The sequence below is a fragment of the Schistocerca piceifrons genome, chromosome X (assembly GCF_021461385.2).
Source record: "Schistocerca piceifrons isolate TAMUIC-IGC-003096 chromosome X, iqSchPice1.1, whole genome shotgun sequence".
NCBI lineage: Eukaryota > Metazoa > Arthropoda > Insecta > Orthoptera > Acrididae > Schistocerca > Schistocerca piceifrons.
The window spans coordinates 307,069,328-307,088,323 of NC_060149.1; the positions used below are offsets into that span (position 1 = coordinate 307,069,328).

Here is an 18,996-nt window from a genome sequence, read left to right on the forward strand (position 1 = left end):
AATATTCTTAAATAAGCTAGATGAACTGGGAAAAAGATGGCGGTGGTGGTGGTGGTGGGGGGGGGGGGGGGGGGGGTGAAAAAGTGGTTCCAGTCATATCTAGAAAATAGAGTACAGTTGACTGAAATACACATATATCGGGCAGCTCCAAATATATTGTGAGACACAGTTTTGACTGTAAATATGTAAATATAGGAGTAATGCAGCGCAGTATGCTAGTTCGAGTACTGTTCCTAATTTACATTAATGACTTCCCACAAACTATCAAGCATGGACAAACAATATTCTTTGTAGATGACTCTAATGTACTGATCACTGACAAGTCACCAGAAATTAAGAGAGAAAGCTGAAGAAAAACTTAGCAATGTATATAAGTGGGCAATAAACAATAAAGTCACAAATTATATAAGAAAACCAAGCACTATGAACTTCTACATAAACAAAAAACCAGATTACAAAAACCTGAAAATATATAATGAATTCATACAATGTGTGGAAAGCACAGACTTTCTTGGACTGCATGTTGAGTGTCAATGAAGATGAGCAGAACATGTAAAAATACTTAGTAACAGAATCTCTAAAGCATGCTATGGTCTCGAATTCAGAGACATCAGGATTTGATATTCCATGTACCAGATTATTATATTCTGCTTATATTCATTTTGTTGTAAGTTATTATATAATTTTTGAGGAGCTAATAGGAAAATTATTCAAGCTGTATTCAGACTGCAGAAGAGAGCAATACATACAATGACAAAGAGTGGTAAAACAGCTTACTCCCTTGATCATTTTAGAATGCTGGAAATCTTATTTATCCCTTGTGAATATATTTTTCAGAGTATTATTTATGTAACAAGAATATTGTATAATATGTTAAAAATGTTTAGTGTATGTAATGAAACTAGAAACATCTATAATTTGCACCTGTACAGAAAAAATAAAGTTTAAACTCAGCAGAGTTTATTGTACAATGCCATCAAATTATATAAAACATTATCACAAGATATAAAAGACATAAATACCATCTGCCATTTCAAAATAAAATTAAAAGATTATTTACAAAATAAAAGTTTTTATACAATAACTGAGTACATGAATTAAAACAGGTCATCTAATTTAAGGAGTTCTGCCTTATATATAGGAACAGTAGTTAACTAAGGCTAAAAAACAAATGTTATGAGAGTAAAAGAAAATTTACTGTCAATTATTGTGTAAGAAATTGATCTTAAGCATTAATTTTTCAATGCTTTGAATGACAAAATCCATTCAATGTAAATTGTTTCACAGAGTGACAAAGAAATCAATCAATCAATCAGACTAGTACCTTGTGTGAAATAAAATTGTAAATTAGTTAAAAACTTGTATTTATTAAAGTACAATATTAGTTTAAACTTCAAGACATTTTCCACTATTTCATAAAACAAAACTGATATTGAGTCTGTCCCATAATTTTGTGACATCTTCAGCATAACCATTTTTGTGGAAAGTCAAAAGTCCAGCTTGCACCAAATACTCTGAAAAGCTATCTGAACGGAATGTTTAATTCATGGTATCTGTTAGACTTGTTCCCATGCTACCTTTAGAATCTTTGAGCATATTCATTGGACATCCATATACTCTTAACAGCTTTATTCTTTTTAAAATTTGTGCAAAATGTTTCCCACTTCTGTTCTCAGTAATAACCCCAGCAAAGATTGTTGAATTCCTCCTGCTGGAATGCAGTGCATTTCATTTTGGTAAATTCTGGAGTATATTTTTGCAGTGTTATTGAAGAAGTCATTTATGAAATTAAATATTTGCCTTGGGGGACAAATTGGCAGTCCTCTAAATCTTATTTGCAATGTATTAGAAAATTTGGATCATCCAGTATTTCAAATTTTATTTTTGTTTCTTTATTTCATTTTTCTTAAGACCTTTATGTCTTACTTATTATTGCCATTATTATGTATCTCAAACAGCACAATTGTTTCCTCACAGTAACCCTGCCTCATGTTATTTTTTTCTGTGCTTAATTTTAGATCAATAATTTGGAGAAGATTGTTGGAGAGTCCTTGAAATTTTACAAATACGTCACAGTGAGTTTTGTCAGTATCTGTTATTATGTTCTGTTGATATTGCTGTTTTAGTTACTTTTGTTCCACTATCTGCCGTTTGTATGGTATAAAAGTTATTTAGAATGTTTGTGAATATGTTACTGACTTCATTTTTATATAAGTGTTTATGTGACTCTATCATGTTCGGTAATGTTAAATACCATGTCCAAAGCTTGAATTGAAATTTTTGAAGAAACCCCATAAGTAACCAGGTTGTGCCGTAAAAGCCTTTCCTCCACAATTTCATCCATTATTTCTTCTTTCACTATCCAATCTACCCACGTAAAGCCTACTCCAGTCGACATTATCAAACACTTTTCCTAAACTACAAATGCTATAACATGGATTTGCCTTTCTTGAATCCATCTTCTAAGATAAGCTGTAGGGTCACTACTGCCTTGTGTGTACCAACATCTCTCCAAATACCAAGCTGATACTCCCCCAAGCCTGCTTCTACTGTTCATTTCAGACTTATATAGGAAATCTGTGACTGCATTTTGCAACCATGACTTATGAAACTGATACTCACACCTGTTAGCTCTTCCATTACTTGGTATTGGTTTTATTATATGCTTTTACAGTCTGATGATATTTCCCCTGTATTGTACATCTTTCATATGAGGTAGGACAGTTTTCTCGTGGTCAGCTCTTCCAAATATATTAAAAATTCTAAGAGAATGGATTCAATTTCAAGGGCCTTGTTTTGACTTAGGTCTTTCAGTGCTCAATCAGAATTTTCTCACAGTCTAAGAATCTCATCTCATCTTATTTGGCTTCCTTTTTCCTTTCCATAGCACTGTCTTCATTTTTTGTCCATTTATATAGCCAATCCACCATGCAGCCATCCCTTTTGTTCTCATCTGAGAACTTGATGTTCATATAGCTGATTGTCTTTCCTCCAAATTTTTCTTTAACTTTCTTGTACATGGTGTCTTCAGTTCTTTAAGTCATGATGCTTATACAGCTTTATGTTTCTCTTCTAGCCATTCCTGTTATGCCACTTTGCATCTTCTATTAGTCACATTTTATAGATGCCAGTATTCCCTTTGCCTGCTTCATTTGCTGCATATTTAAATTTTCTCCACTCATAAGTTATATTTAATATATAATGTGTAATCTTAAGATTCCTTCTGGAACTAGTCTTTTTGTCTAGTTGTTTTTCTGCTAACATTACTATTTGAAATCTCAAAGTTACCCTTTCAGTTTCTGTCAGATTTTGTCCATCTAATTTTGTCAGTCATTTGCAATCCTCTATTTGAAGTTATCAACAATTTCTGGTCATTTTAACTTATCCTTGCTTAATTGCCTACCCTTTAGCAATTTCTTCACCTGTAATCTGCATTTAGTACCCAACCAACTATAGTCAAGAGTCCACATCTGCTCCTGGAAAGGTTTTGCAGTTTAAAATCTGGTTTATAAATCCCTGCAATAGACCCATCTGAAACATTCTAGCATTGTCCTCTACTAATACATTGATTTATGGTATGCATGTAGAGCACCACATTTACATCAAAGTAAACTTGAGCTACATTGATCTGCAGCCATGTTACACAAGGAACATGGAGTATCTCATAAAATAGGGTAAGAACATATCTGAAAAAGATGAGGTTCATTGGCTAGGCTACTCTGGTTTGCAATACATTTAGCTCAATGATCTAACCATAAATTATCCCAGCCCATACATTCACGCTGAACCTGTGTTGGATACTTCTAACAATTGGTGGCTGTGGATTTCCATCAGTCCAAACATGAGTGTTGTGCAAGTTCACTATGCCATCTGATGTAAATATGCACTCACTGGTGTACAGCATCAAACTTGGGAACTGTAGCTGGATTATGAAGCACTGTAAATACCAGTGTTCAAACTGTGCTCATGTGGACAGTTCTTCACTATTATAGGCTGGATTTCTGTAGATGGTATGAATGTTGTAGTTGTTCATGGACATCAATCCACAAATTAGCATGACATGTACCCAATTCTTCTGGCACATGGTGAATGCTGGTGGACCGTTCTTCAAAGTATCTCATAATGTCCTCTTCAAAAGTAACTGTTTGCATCAAGTGAGGACAGCCAGCATTCATTTTTTGATACCTAATACCAGAGAGAAATGCAGAATAATTGACACTGCAGTCTGAATGTCCATCAAATGTACATTAAATTTTTCAATGCCACACAGTACAATTGTATGTACAGTAAAATATAGTAAGCATAGAAAACACAATGTGATGTATGTAAATGCTACAATTTTGAAAACATTCTAGCCATAAGATACAGCATCATGTATTTACAACTTTCCAGTCCCTCATAGATCTTTCTTGAATTGCACCAAATGTCAAAAGATGTGATGTATTTCTGTTGGGAAACTATCTGCATTCCATCTTGTAGCATCTCTGCTGTTGTCATGAGCTTTGCCATATGCAAGCAGCATATGATATTTATATATTAGTACATGTTGCAATTCTGTCAACAGGTTTACTGGTACACAATACGGTTATCTAATTATGATAACAAAAGAACCATCGATGGATACAGAGAAGCCAATGGCAAATTATCAGGGGCAGTGCATTCATCCATTTTACACTGGCATCTAATGGCCTCCATAAATAATTACCATACCAAACACAGTCACAGGAAATACTGATGCCACCATACTCAAAATTATGCACCTACACACAAGGGTTTCTTCTTGAAAAATGGCCAGGTTACCAGCCCACACAAACATGCTAAGCATTGCCAGTGCAGTGAGCAGTGTGACAGTTCCCAAGTGCAAAAAATCACAAGTAAATTTTGACCGGAATGTTCATGGTGTAAGAAGTAAAATTGCTGAATTAGAAGTACTTTTGCTTGATCAGCTACAGGATATTTCAGTTTTAAGTATGATTGAGCACTGGTTAAAGGAAAACCAAGCTTGTACTGCTAGGATAATGGGATTTGAAATTATTAGTAGCTTCTGTAGAGAGACTTTTATAGATGGAGGAGCATGCATGTATGTTAAGCAAGGAACTGAATGCAAAGAAATTAAGTTCGGTAACATAAATAACAAGGAAAAAGTGTTTGAATATTGTGTTTGCAAGCTTAAAGAACCCAAAATTATCACTGTGTGCATGTATCGATCCCCATCAGGCAGCTTTATGGCATTCTTGGACTGTGTAGAAAGACTCTTTAGAGAATTAAGGAATTTTAAAGAAATTATTATTGTAGTTGGAAATTTCAATGTGAACTTTAAAGTAGCCAGTCAAACTGTATGAAATCTAAATATCTACATCTACATCTACATCCACATACATACTCCACAATCCACCATACGGTGCATGGCAGAGGGTACCTCATACCACAACTTGCATCTTCTCTCCCTGTTCCACTCCCAAACAGAAAGAGGGAAAAATGACTGCCTATATGCCTTTGTATGAACCCTAATCTCTCTTATCTTATCTTTGTGGTCTTTCCACAAAATATAAGTTGGCGGCAGTAAAATTGTACTGCAGTCAGCCTCAAATGCTGGTTCTCTAAATTTCCTCAGTAGCATTTCACGAAAAGAATGCCTCCTTTCCTCTAGAGACCCCCACCCGAGTTCCTGAAGCATTACCGTAACACTCGCATGATAATCAAACCTACCAGTAACAAATCTATCAGCCCACCTCTGAATTGCAACTATATCCTCACTCAATATGACCTGATAGGGATCCCAAACGCTCAAGCAGTACTCAAGAATAGGTCGTATTAGTGTTTTATAAGCGGTCTCCTTTACAGATGAACCACATCTTCCCAAAATTTTACCAATGAACCAAAGATGACTGCCATAACATGCTTGTCCCACTTCATATCGCTCTGCAATGTTACGCCCAAATATTTAATCAATGTGACTGTGTCAAGCGCTACACTACTAATGGAGTATTCAAACATTACAGGATTCTTTTTCCTATACATCTGTATTAATTTACATTTATCTATATTTAGAGTTAGCTGCCATTCTTTACACCAATCACAAATCCTGTCCAAGTCATCTTGTATCCTCCTACAGTCACTCAATGATGACACCTTCCCGTACATCACAGCATCATCGGCAAACAGCCACACATTGCTATCCACCCTATCCAAAAGATCATTTATGTAGATAGAAAATAACAGCAGACCTACCACACTTCCCTGGGGCACTCCAGATGATACCCTCACCTCCAATGAACACTCACCATCGAGGACAACGTACTGGGTTCTATTACTTAAGAAGTCTTTGAGCCACTCACATACTTGGGAATCAATCCCATATGCTCATACCCTAGTTAGGAGTCTGCAGTGGGGCACCAAGTCAAACGCTTTCCGGAAGTCAAGGAATACAGCATCCGTCTGATACCCTTCATCCATGGTTTGCAAGATGTCATGTGAAAGAAGGGCCAGTTGTGTTTTCTAAAGCCGTGCTGATGCATGGACAGCAACTTCTCTGTCTCAAGGAAATTCATTATATTCAAACTGACAATATGTTCAAGAATCCTGCAACAAGCTGATGTTAAGGATATTGGTCTGTAATTTTGAGGATCCGTCCTTCTACCCTTCTGATATACAGGCATCACCTGCGCTTTTTTCCAGTCACTCAGGACTTTACGTTGGGCAAGAGATTCACGATAAATGCAAGCTAAGTAAGGAGCCAATGCAGTAGAGTACTCTCTGTAAAACCAAATTGGAATCCCATCAGGACCTTGCAATTTATTTATTTTCAACCCATTCATCTGCTTCATAGCCCCAGGGATGTCTATCACGATGTCCTTCATATAGGAATCTGTACGAGACTCAAACGGCGGTATGTTTGTACGATCCTCCTGCGTGAAATATTTCTCAAATGCTAAATTTAAAATTTCAGCTTTCGTTTTGCTGTCTTCCATTACCAGGCCAGACTGATCAGTGAGTGACTGGATGGAAGCCTTCGACCCGCTTACCAATTTTACATAAGACCAGAATTTCCTTGGGTTTTCAGCTAGATCTTTTGCTAAGGTATGACGGTGGTAGTGGCTGAATGCTTCGCGTATCACTCTTTATACAGCAGCATGAATCTCTACTAACTTTTACCTGTCCTCATCCTCCCAATCATTCTTGTACCGCGAGTGCCACTGCCTTTGCTTCCTGAGCATTCTCTTAATTGCGCTGTTAAACCATGGTGGGTCTTTTCCGTCTCTAACCCACTTTTTCGGCACATACTTGTCCAATGCGTGATTTACAGCGTGTTTAAAATTTGCCCATAATTCTTCCACGTCCATCGTACCGGAAGTAAACGAAGTCGATTAATTTACTACGTGGATGCTAACAACTGCTTCTCTGCTCTTTCTAGTAAGAAGACTCCACTGGCCTTCTTGACTGACTTTTTAACTTTCGTAACCATAGTCATAATGACAAGATCATTATCACTAATCCCTGTCTCAACAATGACTCTGTCGATGAGGTCTGGTCTGTTCATGGCTACCAGATCTAAAATATTTCCATTACGCGTTGGCTGTCGATTTAGATGCTCAAGACAGTTTTCAGATAACGTGTTCAAAAGTTTGTCATATTCACATAATTTATTACCTACTGTCCATGAATACACAAGAATTGAAAAGACCATTAAAACTACAATTGATCAAATATTTTTTTACTTGCAAACATTTGATCATATTGTAGAAGTGATTGACACTGGATTCTCAGATCACGAAGCAATAAAATTTTGTGTAAATAATGTACTCAGCACAGATTCCAGGAAACGTGAGAAATATTTCCACAGAAGATGTGTAAACATAATTTATTACCTACTGTCCATGAATACACAAGAATTGAAAAGACCAGTAAAACTACAATTGATCAAATATTTTTTTACTTGCAAACATTTGATCATATTGTAGAAGTGATTGACACTGGATTCTCAGATCACGAAGCAATAAAATTTTGTGTAAATAATGTACTCAGCACAGATTCCAGGAAATGTGAGAAATATTTCCACAGAAGATGTGTAAATAAGTACAACATTAGGATTTTTAATTCATTGTTGCAAAATTCAAACTGGGATCTGGATAAATATGACAATGCAGATATGAAGTTTGAGTCATTTTCAGCTTGTTACAAACATAACTATGAAACAGCATTCCCTCTAAAGAAAATTAAAGTAAAAACCACAACTTACACTTGGATAACACAGGGGATAAGGAAATCTTCAGAGCAACTTAGAAAGTTAATTAAATCAGTTAGGAAAAATCCAGCTCTAAAGTAGTATGTAAACTGTTACAGAGAAGTGTACAAGAAAGTTTTTACAACAGCAAAAAAATTAAGCAACGAGTCATACATCAACAGAAACAAGGGTAACAAAAACACGAAATCAGTTTGGTATGTGATAAATACAAACTTAGGCTGAATCAAACCAAAAAACATTAACATTGTTCTTAACACCAAAGGCAAAGCTATAAATGATTCTTTACAGATTGCCACTATATTCAACAAATCTACTACAAAATCTTATAAAAATCAATGTCACATAAAGGCTATTCATAACATCTCTGTAAACACTAAAACTAATATTTTGTATGCTGCAACAGTACAAGAAGCAGAGAATGCAATCAGCAAGCTAAAAAATAAATTTTCCTGTAGTACAGATGGCATTCCTGATAAAGTAATTAAAGAGAACAAATATATTGTTCCTCTGGTTGTTGACATAATTAATGCTTCTTTCAGCACTGGTACTTGCCCTAGAGAACTCAAGCTGTCAATAACAAAACCATTATGTAAAAACAGTGATCCTTATGATGTAAAAACCTACAGACCTTTATCAAAGTTGTCTTGTTTCTCAAAAATTTTTGAAAGAATAATGTACAAAGACTATCTGCTTTTTTGAACAAATGTGGATTATTTGACAATGAACAAAATGTTTTTACAAAAAATTGATCAATCGATATATAATTTCCTAAAACTTGTTCTGAGTTCCATTGATCATAATTAAATAACCTGTGGAATTTTGTTAGACTTATCTAAGGCATTTGATGTTATTGATCATAAATTTTGCTTAACAAACTATACTCCTATGGAGGCCATGGCACTGCTCATATGTGTTTAAGTCATACTTAACTGATAGATACCAGAAAGTGGAAATAGTTCATGAAGGTACATCCTTCACTTCTGTATATGAGAAACTTACTCATGGAGTAATCCAAGGATCAGTAATGGGACCCCTGCTGTTCTTGATATTCATAAAGGGCTTACCTAGTTAATTAACACATGCCGATGCTGTACTATTTGCTGATGATATTAGTCTCTTTGTTAAAGCTCAATAGGTGACTGAGTTACACAAAAAATAGAAATAACAATTGAAGACATAGTTAAATGTTTTAGAGAAAACAGTCTATTTGTTAATGATAAGAAAACGTTATGGATGAATTATAAGCATCCATCAAATAAATTAATCCCTAATATAATAGCGAAGTTAGGTGAACAGAAAATACTTCAAACTTCAAATACTATATTTTTAGGTATGTGGTTAGGTGAGTATCTTGAATGGGATAAACATATAGAATGGCTCAACAAAAAACTAACTAAATGCTGTTATGTATTGAGAATGCTCAAAAATTCCAGCAGTGCAGAAACAGTGACGAGTGCCTATTATGCATTCATACATAGTCTATTGTAATATGGTGTCTTATTTTGGGGTTTATCAAATCTAACAAGGCACTCCTTTATCATTCAGAAATGAGCCACAAGAATTATAAAAGAGATTGCATCTATGGAGTCTTGTAGGAAAATATTCAAAGAACTGAAAGTTATAACTCTTCCATCTAATTATTTCTATGAAAGAACACACTTTTTGAAATTCCATTACCACTTTTTGAATAGTGATTACCATGACTATGAAACTACACACAGAACCTAGTTCCACAGAGAAGTACATAAGAAAACACGGTATCACAAAAGTGTAATGTATCAACCAAAAATTCTTTTTAGTGTGCTTCCCTTAAGAGTTAAAAAGATACCAAAGCAGCACATTTTTAAAAATTAGCTTAATAAAATACTTATAAGTGAAAGCTGTTACATTGTTGATGAGTACATAAATTTTATGAATTTGAGGACATCCCTAACTTAAGTTAAACATAGTCAAGTGTCACTAGATATAATGTAAAATTAGAATTTGTTTTGTTTATGTATCTGGTTATCTGTATGGTTTTATCTGTGTCTTTATGATTTACTTCTGTTTATGCATTTCATTACCTGCATGAGTTGTATACATACACTATTATTTAAGTATTTTTTGTATCAACATATGACAAGTTCTATATCATTTTATATGATAAAATGGATGACCAATAAATCAATCTATGTTGAGAATTATCTCAATGGAAAAATGCATGAGTTTATTTTTAATCCATCTATAATTTACATGAAGGCTGGTGAGCTGGACAGCCTGGATGTGGTTTTAGGTGATTTCTGACATCATGGGTACCAGGCTAGTATCCACATTTCATCTCAGAAACACATTACACAATCATTCAGAAAAAATTCTCATACTTGCACATAGGATTAACTCTACATGCAGACAGATGGGGGTAAGGATTCCATCCTGATGCTGTATAAGAGACTGGCATAAAAGCAGACTTTTGTCTGATGATAGCCTTGTAAGCCAAAAATCAGTTAATAAAAAAAAAAATGATATTGTTCAACATCCACAATTTTGTGATTTTCCTTTATAATTATAAAATTGTTCTACCAAGAAGTGGTGGAACATGTAGTGAGCAGCATTAACACCATTTAAAGAAACAAGAAAACCATACCAAGAAGTGGTGGAACATGTAGTGAGCAGCATTAACACCATTTAAAGAAACAAGAAAACCATACAATTTCTACTGTTTAAGATTTCATAATATTACATAAAAATTACACATTTTCATTAATTATTATATAACTTAAATACTTATTTATTCTGTAATAGTAATAAACCCATAATACAATTTCTTCACAGTATACTAGACTCATATAAATAAACAAGTTGGGGGGCTTCTATGAGCCACAAAAAAGTATTTCATCATGGTAACACTGTGCAGAAGAAACTAGTGGGACAGCATAAGAACATGTGACATATATGGAATGCCAGTTCACACTTATTTAATGTGCCTGCAACATTTTTTATAGACAAAGGTCTTGGGAATAGTGGTTCTGGCTGGGTATTTAAATTGTACGGAAGCAGAACTGCATAGCATATAGATTTGGATACTCATATGCATAGTCAAATCATTGGCAGTTTATAGTGGTTCTGGCTGGGTATTTAAATTGTAGGGAAGCAGAACTGCACAGCAGATAGATTTGCATACTCATATGCATAGTAAAATCATTGGCAGTTTAGTCACCATGATGAACAATGCAGGATGGCCATTACAGACCGGCACTGAGCAACCTGTATTGGCAGACGCACAGCTTGTAATATGATACTGTATGCCACATTTCCACAGTATCTTGTGTCTGTAACACTCTTGGTTCATGTAACAGTGCACTCTGCACATGTTTAGCACCTCATTTGTTTTTTGGATCTCAAAAATCTCTTACATAAGGAATGAGTGCTGATTGAATCTACAGCAAATCTTGTGGTTCTGTTTTGCTTTCTGGACATTAGAAACTGGTTCATTCATAAATTTTGTCATATGAAAGTAATTTTCCTTTATTTTTAATTGATCAGGCAGAGTTTTAAAATTAGGTTAAAAATAAGTAAATCTGAATAACTATTTAGTTATTATTTCTGTAGTGCCTAGAGAACATTTATGTGACAAATAAGAAGATATAATACTCAAGTTAGCAATGAAGAAATGACAGACAATATATAAAATGTATAGTTCAGTGCTAAGCCTAATATGAAGGTAAAAATTTTCCCCCATTTAAGGAGTAATTAAAAATTCCAATATCTAACAGTTCCCATAGCAATGACGTGTGCAAAAATATAAAACTTAGACTAGTTATTGAAATAAATTTAAATGTTCACTATCAAACCACACCAACATTTCTTTTCTGTTAGTAACACCGAGGTAATGCCGACAAATATTTTAATTTCATATTTAATTTAATATTTAATATTCCATATGCATGTTAGTTCCCTCTTCCTCAGAGATAAAATTCCATTTATTTTAGTGACATGGCAAAGTGTTGCTGTCTCAAGACTGTTTTAATGGGGTTCAAGAAACTTTATAAGATTTCATGAGCAGAGGGGTGCAGTAGTTATATCCATGACAAGATGAGAATGATCAAAAATATTTGATCTGTGTCATTTTATTTACTGCTGTGTTCCACCCACTGACAGTTAAATGGCTGTATATTTGTATAATTCTTATGCACATATAATATAATTTCTGCAAGATGATTTGCCTTTATGTTCATTACATTTACAGTAAAAACTGAAAGATGGTTGGCATCTAGAGGATAATATGCCTCTTTATAAATACTGTTGACTATTTCAGATTTAGCCATTGGTTAAAATTAAACACTATTTTCTGCAAAAATAGTCTTATATTTCTAATTACATTAGTGTTTTCTTATATTAATTCCATATGTGATACTATTCAGTTTTCATTTACTCCCATATATTTTAAATTATATGCTTATTTTTGTTTTGTTTTTGTATATAATTAATCCTATATGCCATAAAATTGACCATAAATAGAAAAATAATAATGACTTTGCAAAAAATTTAATCACATACTTTTAGCTGACAATAAATACACTTAAATGTGTTCCATTAATGAAACAATATCAGATATGAGCAGCAACTAACCATGAAAGATATGTACCTCTGTAAAAGGTAACATTAATGTGTTATTCCAGTTCTTTAGCCAAGAAATTATTGTAACTATCTATGTATCATGGTACTCACACCATCCAGAAGTTCTCTGACCATGCCATCCCATTTCTTTGTTTCCTTGTTTAATGTCCCATATTTACTGTCAAGTTGTAGGACAAATGTGTAATTAAACCCAAGCATAAGGGATATTTCATGTATAAGATCAATGCCAAAACCTTCATACATATCATTTCCTTTTAATGTCAGACTGGTGTCCACTCGCATGCCATAAGGCTTGCTCTGGAAAAGAATTAAGCAGTCACGATTAATGCAACAACACTAATATTCCCCGTTTAACACAATCTGATATTTAAACATGGAAAACTGTATGCACTTCATTTTGTTCAAATCTGTAGAAAGATTATAACACAATGAATGAGAGATTAATAATGTAAACCCTGGTTTCCATCCCTCTTGGAGCCGTCTCTAAAGACCTTGTTGTTGAAAGGAAATTAAACACTAATCTCCTCCTCTCTTGGACATTACACACTGTCAGTCTTATCACTCAGCAAAAGTGAAATTGTAGGACAAAATATAATATTTTAGTGATCTGCAGTGTTGTACTATAAACTTGAAGCAAAAGAAATGCATTTTATATACCCAGATACAATACTCTCACCATTGTTTTGAAGATTTTTTTAAAAATGATTATCATTAGTTAGTATATAATCTTGAATATACATAACTGATGTTGTTCAGATAGCATTTTGTAATTATGTTTTGATATGTAAATTAGGAAAATTCTACCACTTTGCACTTAGCACACAGTAAGTTTGTAGGAACTAAACATACTCAGAACTGAAGGCCTAATAATTCTGAATGAAACGTGAAATGTCATAAAATTGCCAAACCAATTAAAATTATAAATACTGTTTCCAGGGCCCTTCTTGAAGTTTCTTTATTACTATGGAGAAACATAACTGAGAAGTCCATATGCCACTATAGGAAGTTAGTTTAATAACACATAATGGAAATGACAGAAATAAAGCAGATTAGAATCATAGATACTATGTGTAGAATCATAGATACTATGTGTAAAAGAAACTAACACATGTTAATTTCAAATATTCAGAGACTACTGAAACCTTGGTATATCGTGAAGTAATTAATAAGATTTATTACAATGTATTGATACAAATACTATTGGTAAAAGTGTGAGAGAGCTTGCATATAACTGAATTGAAATTTTCACATTACATGATTGACATAATGAAACCATATAACAAACTCAAGTGAAAGTAATGATTTATGTGGCTGAATGCAAAAAGTTTAACATAAAAACCAATCAGAAAGATTACAACTAAATACAAAAGATTAATATTATCGTCTAGAACAGGAATTAAATCATCATAGTACTGCATCAAGCTGTCAACAAGGATATGAAAAAAATGGTTCAAATGGCTCTGAGCACTATGCGACTTAACTTCTGAGGTCATCAGTCGCCTAGAACTTAGAACTAATTAAACCTAACTAACCTAAGGACATCACACACATCCATGCCCAAGGCAGGATTTGAACCTGCGACCGGAGCGGTCACTCGGTTCCAGACTGTAGCGCCTAGAACTGCACGGCTACTACGGCCGGCAAGGATATGAAACAGTCCATTTGGGATGTTTGTCTACTGCCTTTCTAAAGCATTTTTAAATTCATGCAGACTCTAAAATGTGAATATATGTCACCTGGGCACATTTGATATCTGATTGATAGAATTAGAGGTGAGTGTTTTTACTGCACATGCCATTCTACAGAAACTGCAGTCCTCTTAGTACTAATACTGTGTTTACAGGAATTCTAGTTTCTTGAAAAATTATCTCCTGTGTGCTCATGTGTGAATAACTTAATATTGTGATTCAAGATGTTATCTGTGTGTCTCAAACCAATCACTGTTATGTATAAGAACATAGGGACTTTGCATTTCTTCTGAAAGAAACATTACCACAAATAAGCACACCCAGACCTACTTATCAGTCCATTTCTATGATACTTGAGGAAAGGAAATGTGTTCCTTGGCTGTTCCCACAACAGTTGACAATGAGACTCAGTAATTAGAGAAAGTCACAGATCTCATATGAAAAGGACTGAAAATCCTCATTTGAAAGTTCAGTTTCAATACACCCTTTGTGTTGTAGGATAAGTTGCAAGCATATCCCTGGACCCCAGGCAAACAAGTCAACTTCATGAATGTAACCCAGCCATTTAATAACTCTTACTGAAGGGGCTACAGACCTTAATATTGTGCAGGTACACCATTTCAACAGTGTGGTCCTGTATTTCAAATAGGTCTTCAAATTACAATCATCAGTTGTTATTTCACAGTAGAGTCTACATCAGTTCCTTTTGGGTTTTCTTCAGTATGACTTTGTCCCTACAATCTTAATTTTTAATCTCCGCACAAATACACTCCTGGAAATGGAAAAAAGAACACCGTGAATTCATTGTCCCAGGAAGGGGAAACTTTATTGACACATTCCTGGGGTCAGATACATCACATGATCACACTGACAGAACCACGGGCACATAGACACAGGCAACAGAGCATGCACAATGTCGGCACTAGTACAGTGTATATCCACCTTTCGCAGCAATGCAGGCTGCTATTCTCCCATGGAGACGATCGTAGAGATGCTGGATGTAGTCCTGTGGAACGGCTTGCCATGCCATTTCCACCTGGCGCCTCAGTTGGACCAGCGTTCGTGCTGGACGTGCAGACCGCGTGAGACGACGCTTCATCCAGTCCCAAACATGCTCAATGGGGGACAGATCCGGAGATCTTGCTGGCCAGGGTAGTTGACTTACACCTTCTAGAGCACGTTGGGTGGCACGGGATACATGCGGACGTGCATTGTCCTGTTGGAACAGCAAGTTCCCTTGCCGGTCTAGGAATGGTAGAACGATGGGTTCGATGATGGTTTGGATGTACCGTGCACTATTCAGTGTCCCCTCGACGATCACCAGTGGTGTACGGCCAGTGTAGGAGATCGCTCCCCACACCATGATGCCGGGTGTTGGCCCTGTGTGCCTCGGTCGTATGCAGTCCTGATTGTGGCGCTCACCTGCACGGCGCCAAACACGCATACGACCATCATTGGCACCAAGGCAGAAGCGACTCTCATCGCTGAAGATGACACGTCTCCATTCGTCCCTCCATTCACGCCTGTCGCGACACCACTGGAGGCGGGCTGCATGATGTTGGGGCGTGAGCGGAAGACGGCCTAACGGTGTGCGGGACCGTAGCCCAGCTTCATGGAGACGGTTGCGAATGGTACTCGACGATACCCCAGGAGCAACAGTGTCCCTAATTTGCTGGGAAGTGGCGGTGCGGTCCCCTACGGCACTGCGTAGGATCCTACGGTCTTGGCGTGCATCCGTTTGTCGCTGTGGTCCGGTCCCAGGTCGACGGGCACGTGCACCTTCCGCCGACCACTGGCGACAACATCGATGTACTGTGGAGACCTCACGCCCCACGTGTTGAGCAATTCGGCGGTACGTCCACCCGGCCTCCCGCATGCCCACTATACGCCCTCGCTCAAAGTCCGTCAACTGCACATACGGTTCACGTCCACGCTGTCGTGCCATGCTACCAGTGTTAAAGACTGCGATGGAGCTCTGTATGCCATGGCAAACTGGCTGACACTGACGGCGGCGGTGCACAAATGCTGCGCAGCTAGCGCCATTCGACGGCCAACACCGCGGTTCCTGGTGTGTCCGCTGTGCCGTGCGTGTGATCATTGCTTGTACAGCCCTCTCGCAGTGTCCGGAGCAAGTATGGTGGGTCTGACACACCGGTGTCAATGTGTTCTTTTTTCCATTTCCAGGAGTGTATATATTATTGTTTGCATATTATGGCATAAATCTTCATGTATTACCATATTCTATTTATCATACAAGTTTTTGCTGTTGATGACTGATTATAAATAAGTGACAAAATCTTTGCAATTGTTTCACATTCCAATCAATAACTTCTCTCAAGTGACTTTCCAACGTGTATTTGCAACAGTATCTCTACTGTTGTCAGTGTGTATAACCAATACAAAATCAAACTGTCTGTCAGTCACAAAAGGATTGCAAGAAGGCTCAGTTTTTGGATCCTTTCTTTTTATGACCTATATGAATGCTCTGCCCCACAGTAGGCCTATTATTGGCACAGACAAATATGCAGCAGCCTTCCTTTGGTAATATATCTGGTGAACAAATCAAGATGTCATATCAGCAAAATTATCTTATTATGTGCATACCTTTCCCTTTTCATTTCTCATTTGGCCTACATATTCTACTGGGAAGAAATTAAAGTGGTCCAGCAATCAATATTCATGTCTAAAAAGGTGATTATGTCCAGTGGGATTTAAAAGTCAAAAATACTGTAAGGACCTGTTATTTATATTTATGGCTCCTTAATCAGTACTAAAGGACATCAACATCTCTTTAAGCTACATAATTCAGTATAGCAGCATAATACAAGAAACGTGCATGCAGCTGACAGGCTGTACCATACACCAGACCAACAATGGTCTACCATAGTTATAAACATCTTGGCCGCATGATTTTTAACAACCCCCACAGATTGCCCACATGGTGTTTATGAATAAATTCAACCCTTACTTTTATGAAGCTGAGCTAATTAAAGTAATAAACTTTGAATTTTACAATATATAGTTTGAAAGGAGTCAATATGCATGTGTATTAAGGAGAAAATCTATATGTAAGTTGTAATAAGTCTAGTTTCGAAGTTATTTATTTATTCTCCATCAATACAACTGTCATTAGATCAAAAGGATATAATGTGTGTCAGTAAACAATCTATACATAGGTAGTATTAAAGCAGTCAGCAATCCAAAAGTAATACTCCATGTTTACGTTACACAGCTGTGGTAAGAATGACAGATTACAGCAAACATTAGACACAGAAAGTGAAAAACAAATACAAAACCAGTGAAAATAACTATGAATGTTACATGAGTATGCTATCTGTATTATTGGTCAAACTTGCACTATTGTATATCACACTAAAAATTTCTGTTCCAGAGAACTATTAGGGTTTTTCATTGTGGATAAAAAAAACTCTTCTAAACTGTAAAATGAGCTTTTCAGCAGAAATTGCTTCTGATACTCTCTAAAAGAGGAATGTTTATCAATTTCAATTTTAATATCTCGAGGAAGAGCATTAAAAACTTTTGCACCAGAGAACTGCACATTTTTTTGCACCATACCCAGGTTTTTACAATCATTGCAGAAATCATACTTTCTCCTAGTATCATATCCACAACATTCACTATTTCCTTTATAAAACTCAATGTTTTTTCTGATGAAACACATAAGAGAAAATATGTACTGAGAATAACAGTAATAATTCTCAGTTTCCAGAAAAGGTTTCTACAACTACATCTAGAGTCTATGCCGCTCGTTATTCTTACAACATATTTTTGGGCCAAGAGTATTTTCTTTGTCAGTGTTTGGTTTCCTCAAAATATAATACCATAAGTTATAAGAGAATGGAAATAGCCATGGCATGCTAATTTCATTGTGTCTATATTTCCACTTTTGAAGAGAATGCATAGGACAAAAATTTTTGAGCTGAGTCACTTCTGAAGATTTATTATATTATGAGACCAGTTTACTCTTGAGTCAATTACAACACCTAAAAACTTTGTTGTTTCAACTCTTTCTATTAAGAGTCCATTGATGCTAAACCACTTCATTAAATCAATAAGAATATTCTTAATAGATCCTTCAAGACCTTCACATGTATGACCATCAATCACAATGTTGGCGTCATCTGCAAAAATTGTAAAAATGCACTGTGACTTTTTACATTGAGGTATATCATTTATAAAAATGAGGAACAGTAAAGGACCAAGAATGGCTGCTTAGTGCACTCCTCATTTAATGGTTCTCCAATTAGATGAAACCAGGCCACTATAGATCTCATCAGTATTATCTACAGTTACTTTCTGCTTTCTATCTTAGATGTATGATTCTAACCACTTATTTGGTATGCAACTTATTCCTAATAGGTCTACATTCTTTAATAGGACTTGGTGGTTGACAGTGTCAAAGACTTTTGACAAGTCACAAGACAA

General features: G+C 35.8%; 1 protein-coding gene across 1 annotated transcript in view; it reads right to left on the reverse strand.

Annotated features, from left to right (window-relative positions):
- Positions 1-18,996, reverse strand: part of LOC124721723 (glutamate receptor ionotropic, kainate 2-like) — a 541,952-nt gene that overhangs the window by 151,582 nt on the left and 371,374 nt on the right. Inside the window, exon 10 of the mRNA XM_047246817.1 lies at positions 12,953-13,159. Within this exon, the coding sequence (XP_047102773.1) occupies positions 12,953-13,159 (207 nt within the window). The remainder of the gene's footprint in view (positions 1-12,952; positions 13,160-18,996) is intronic.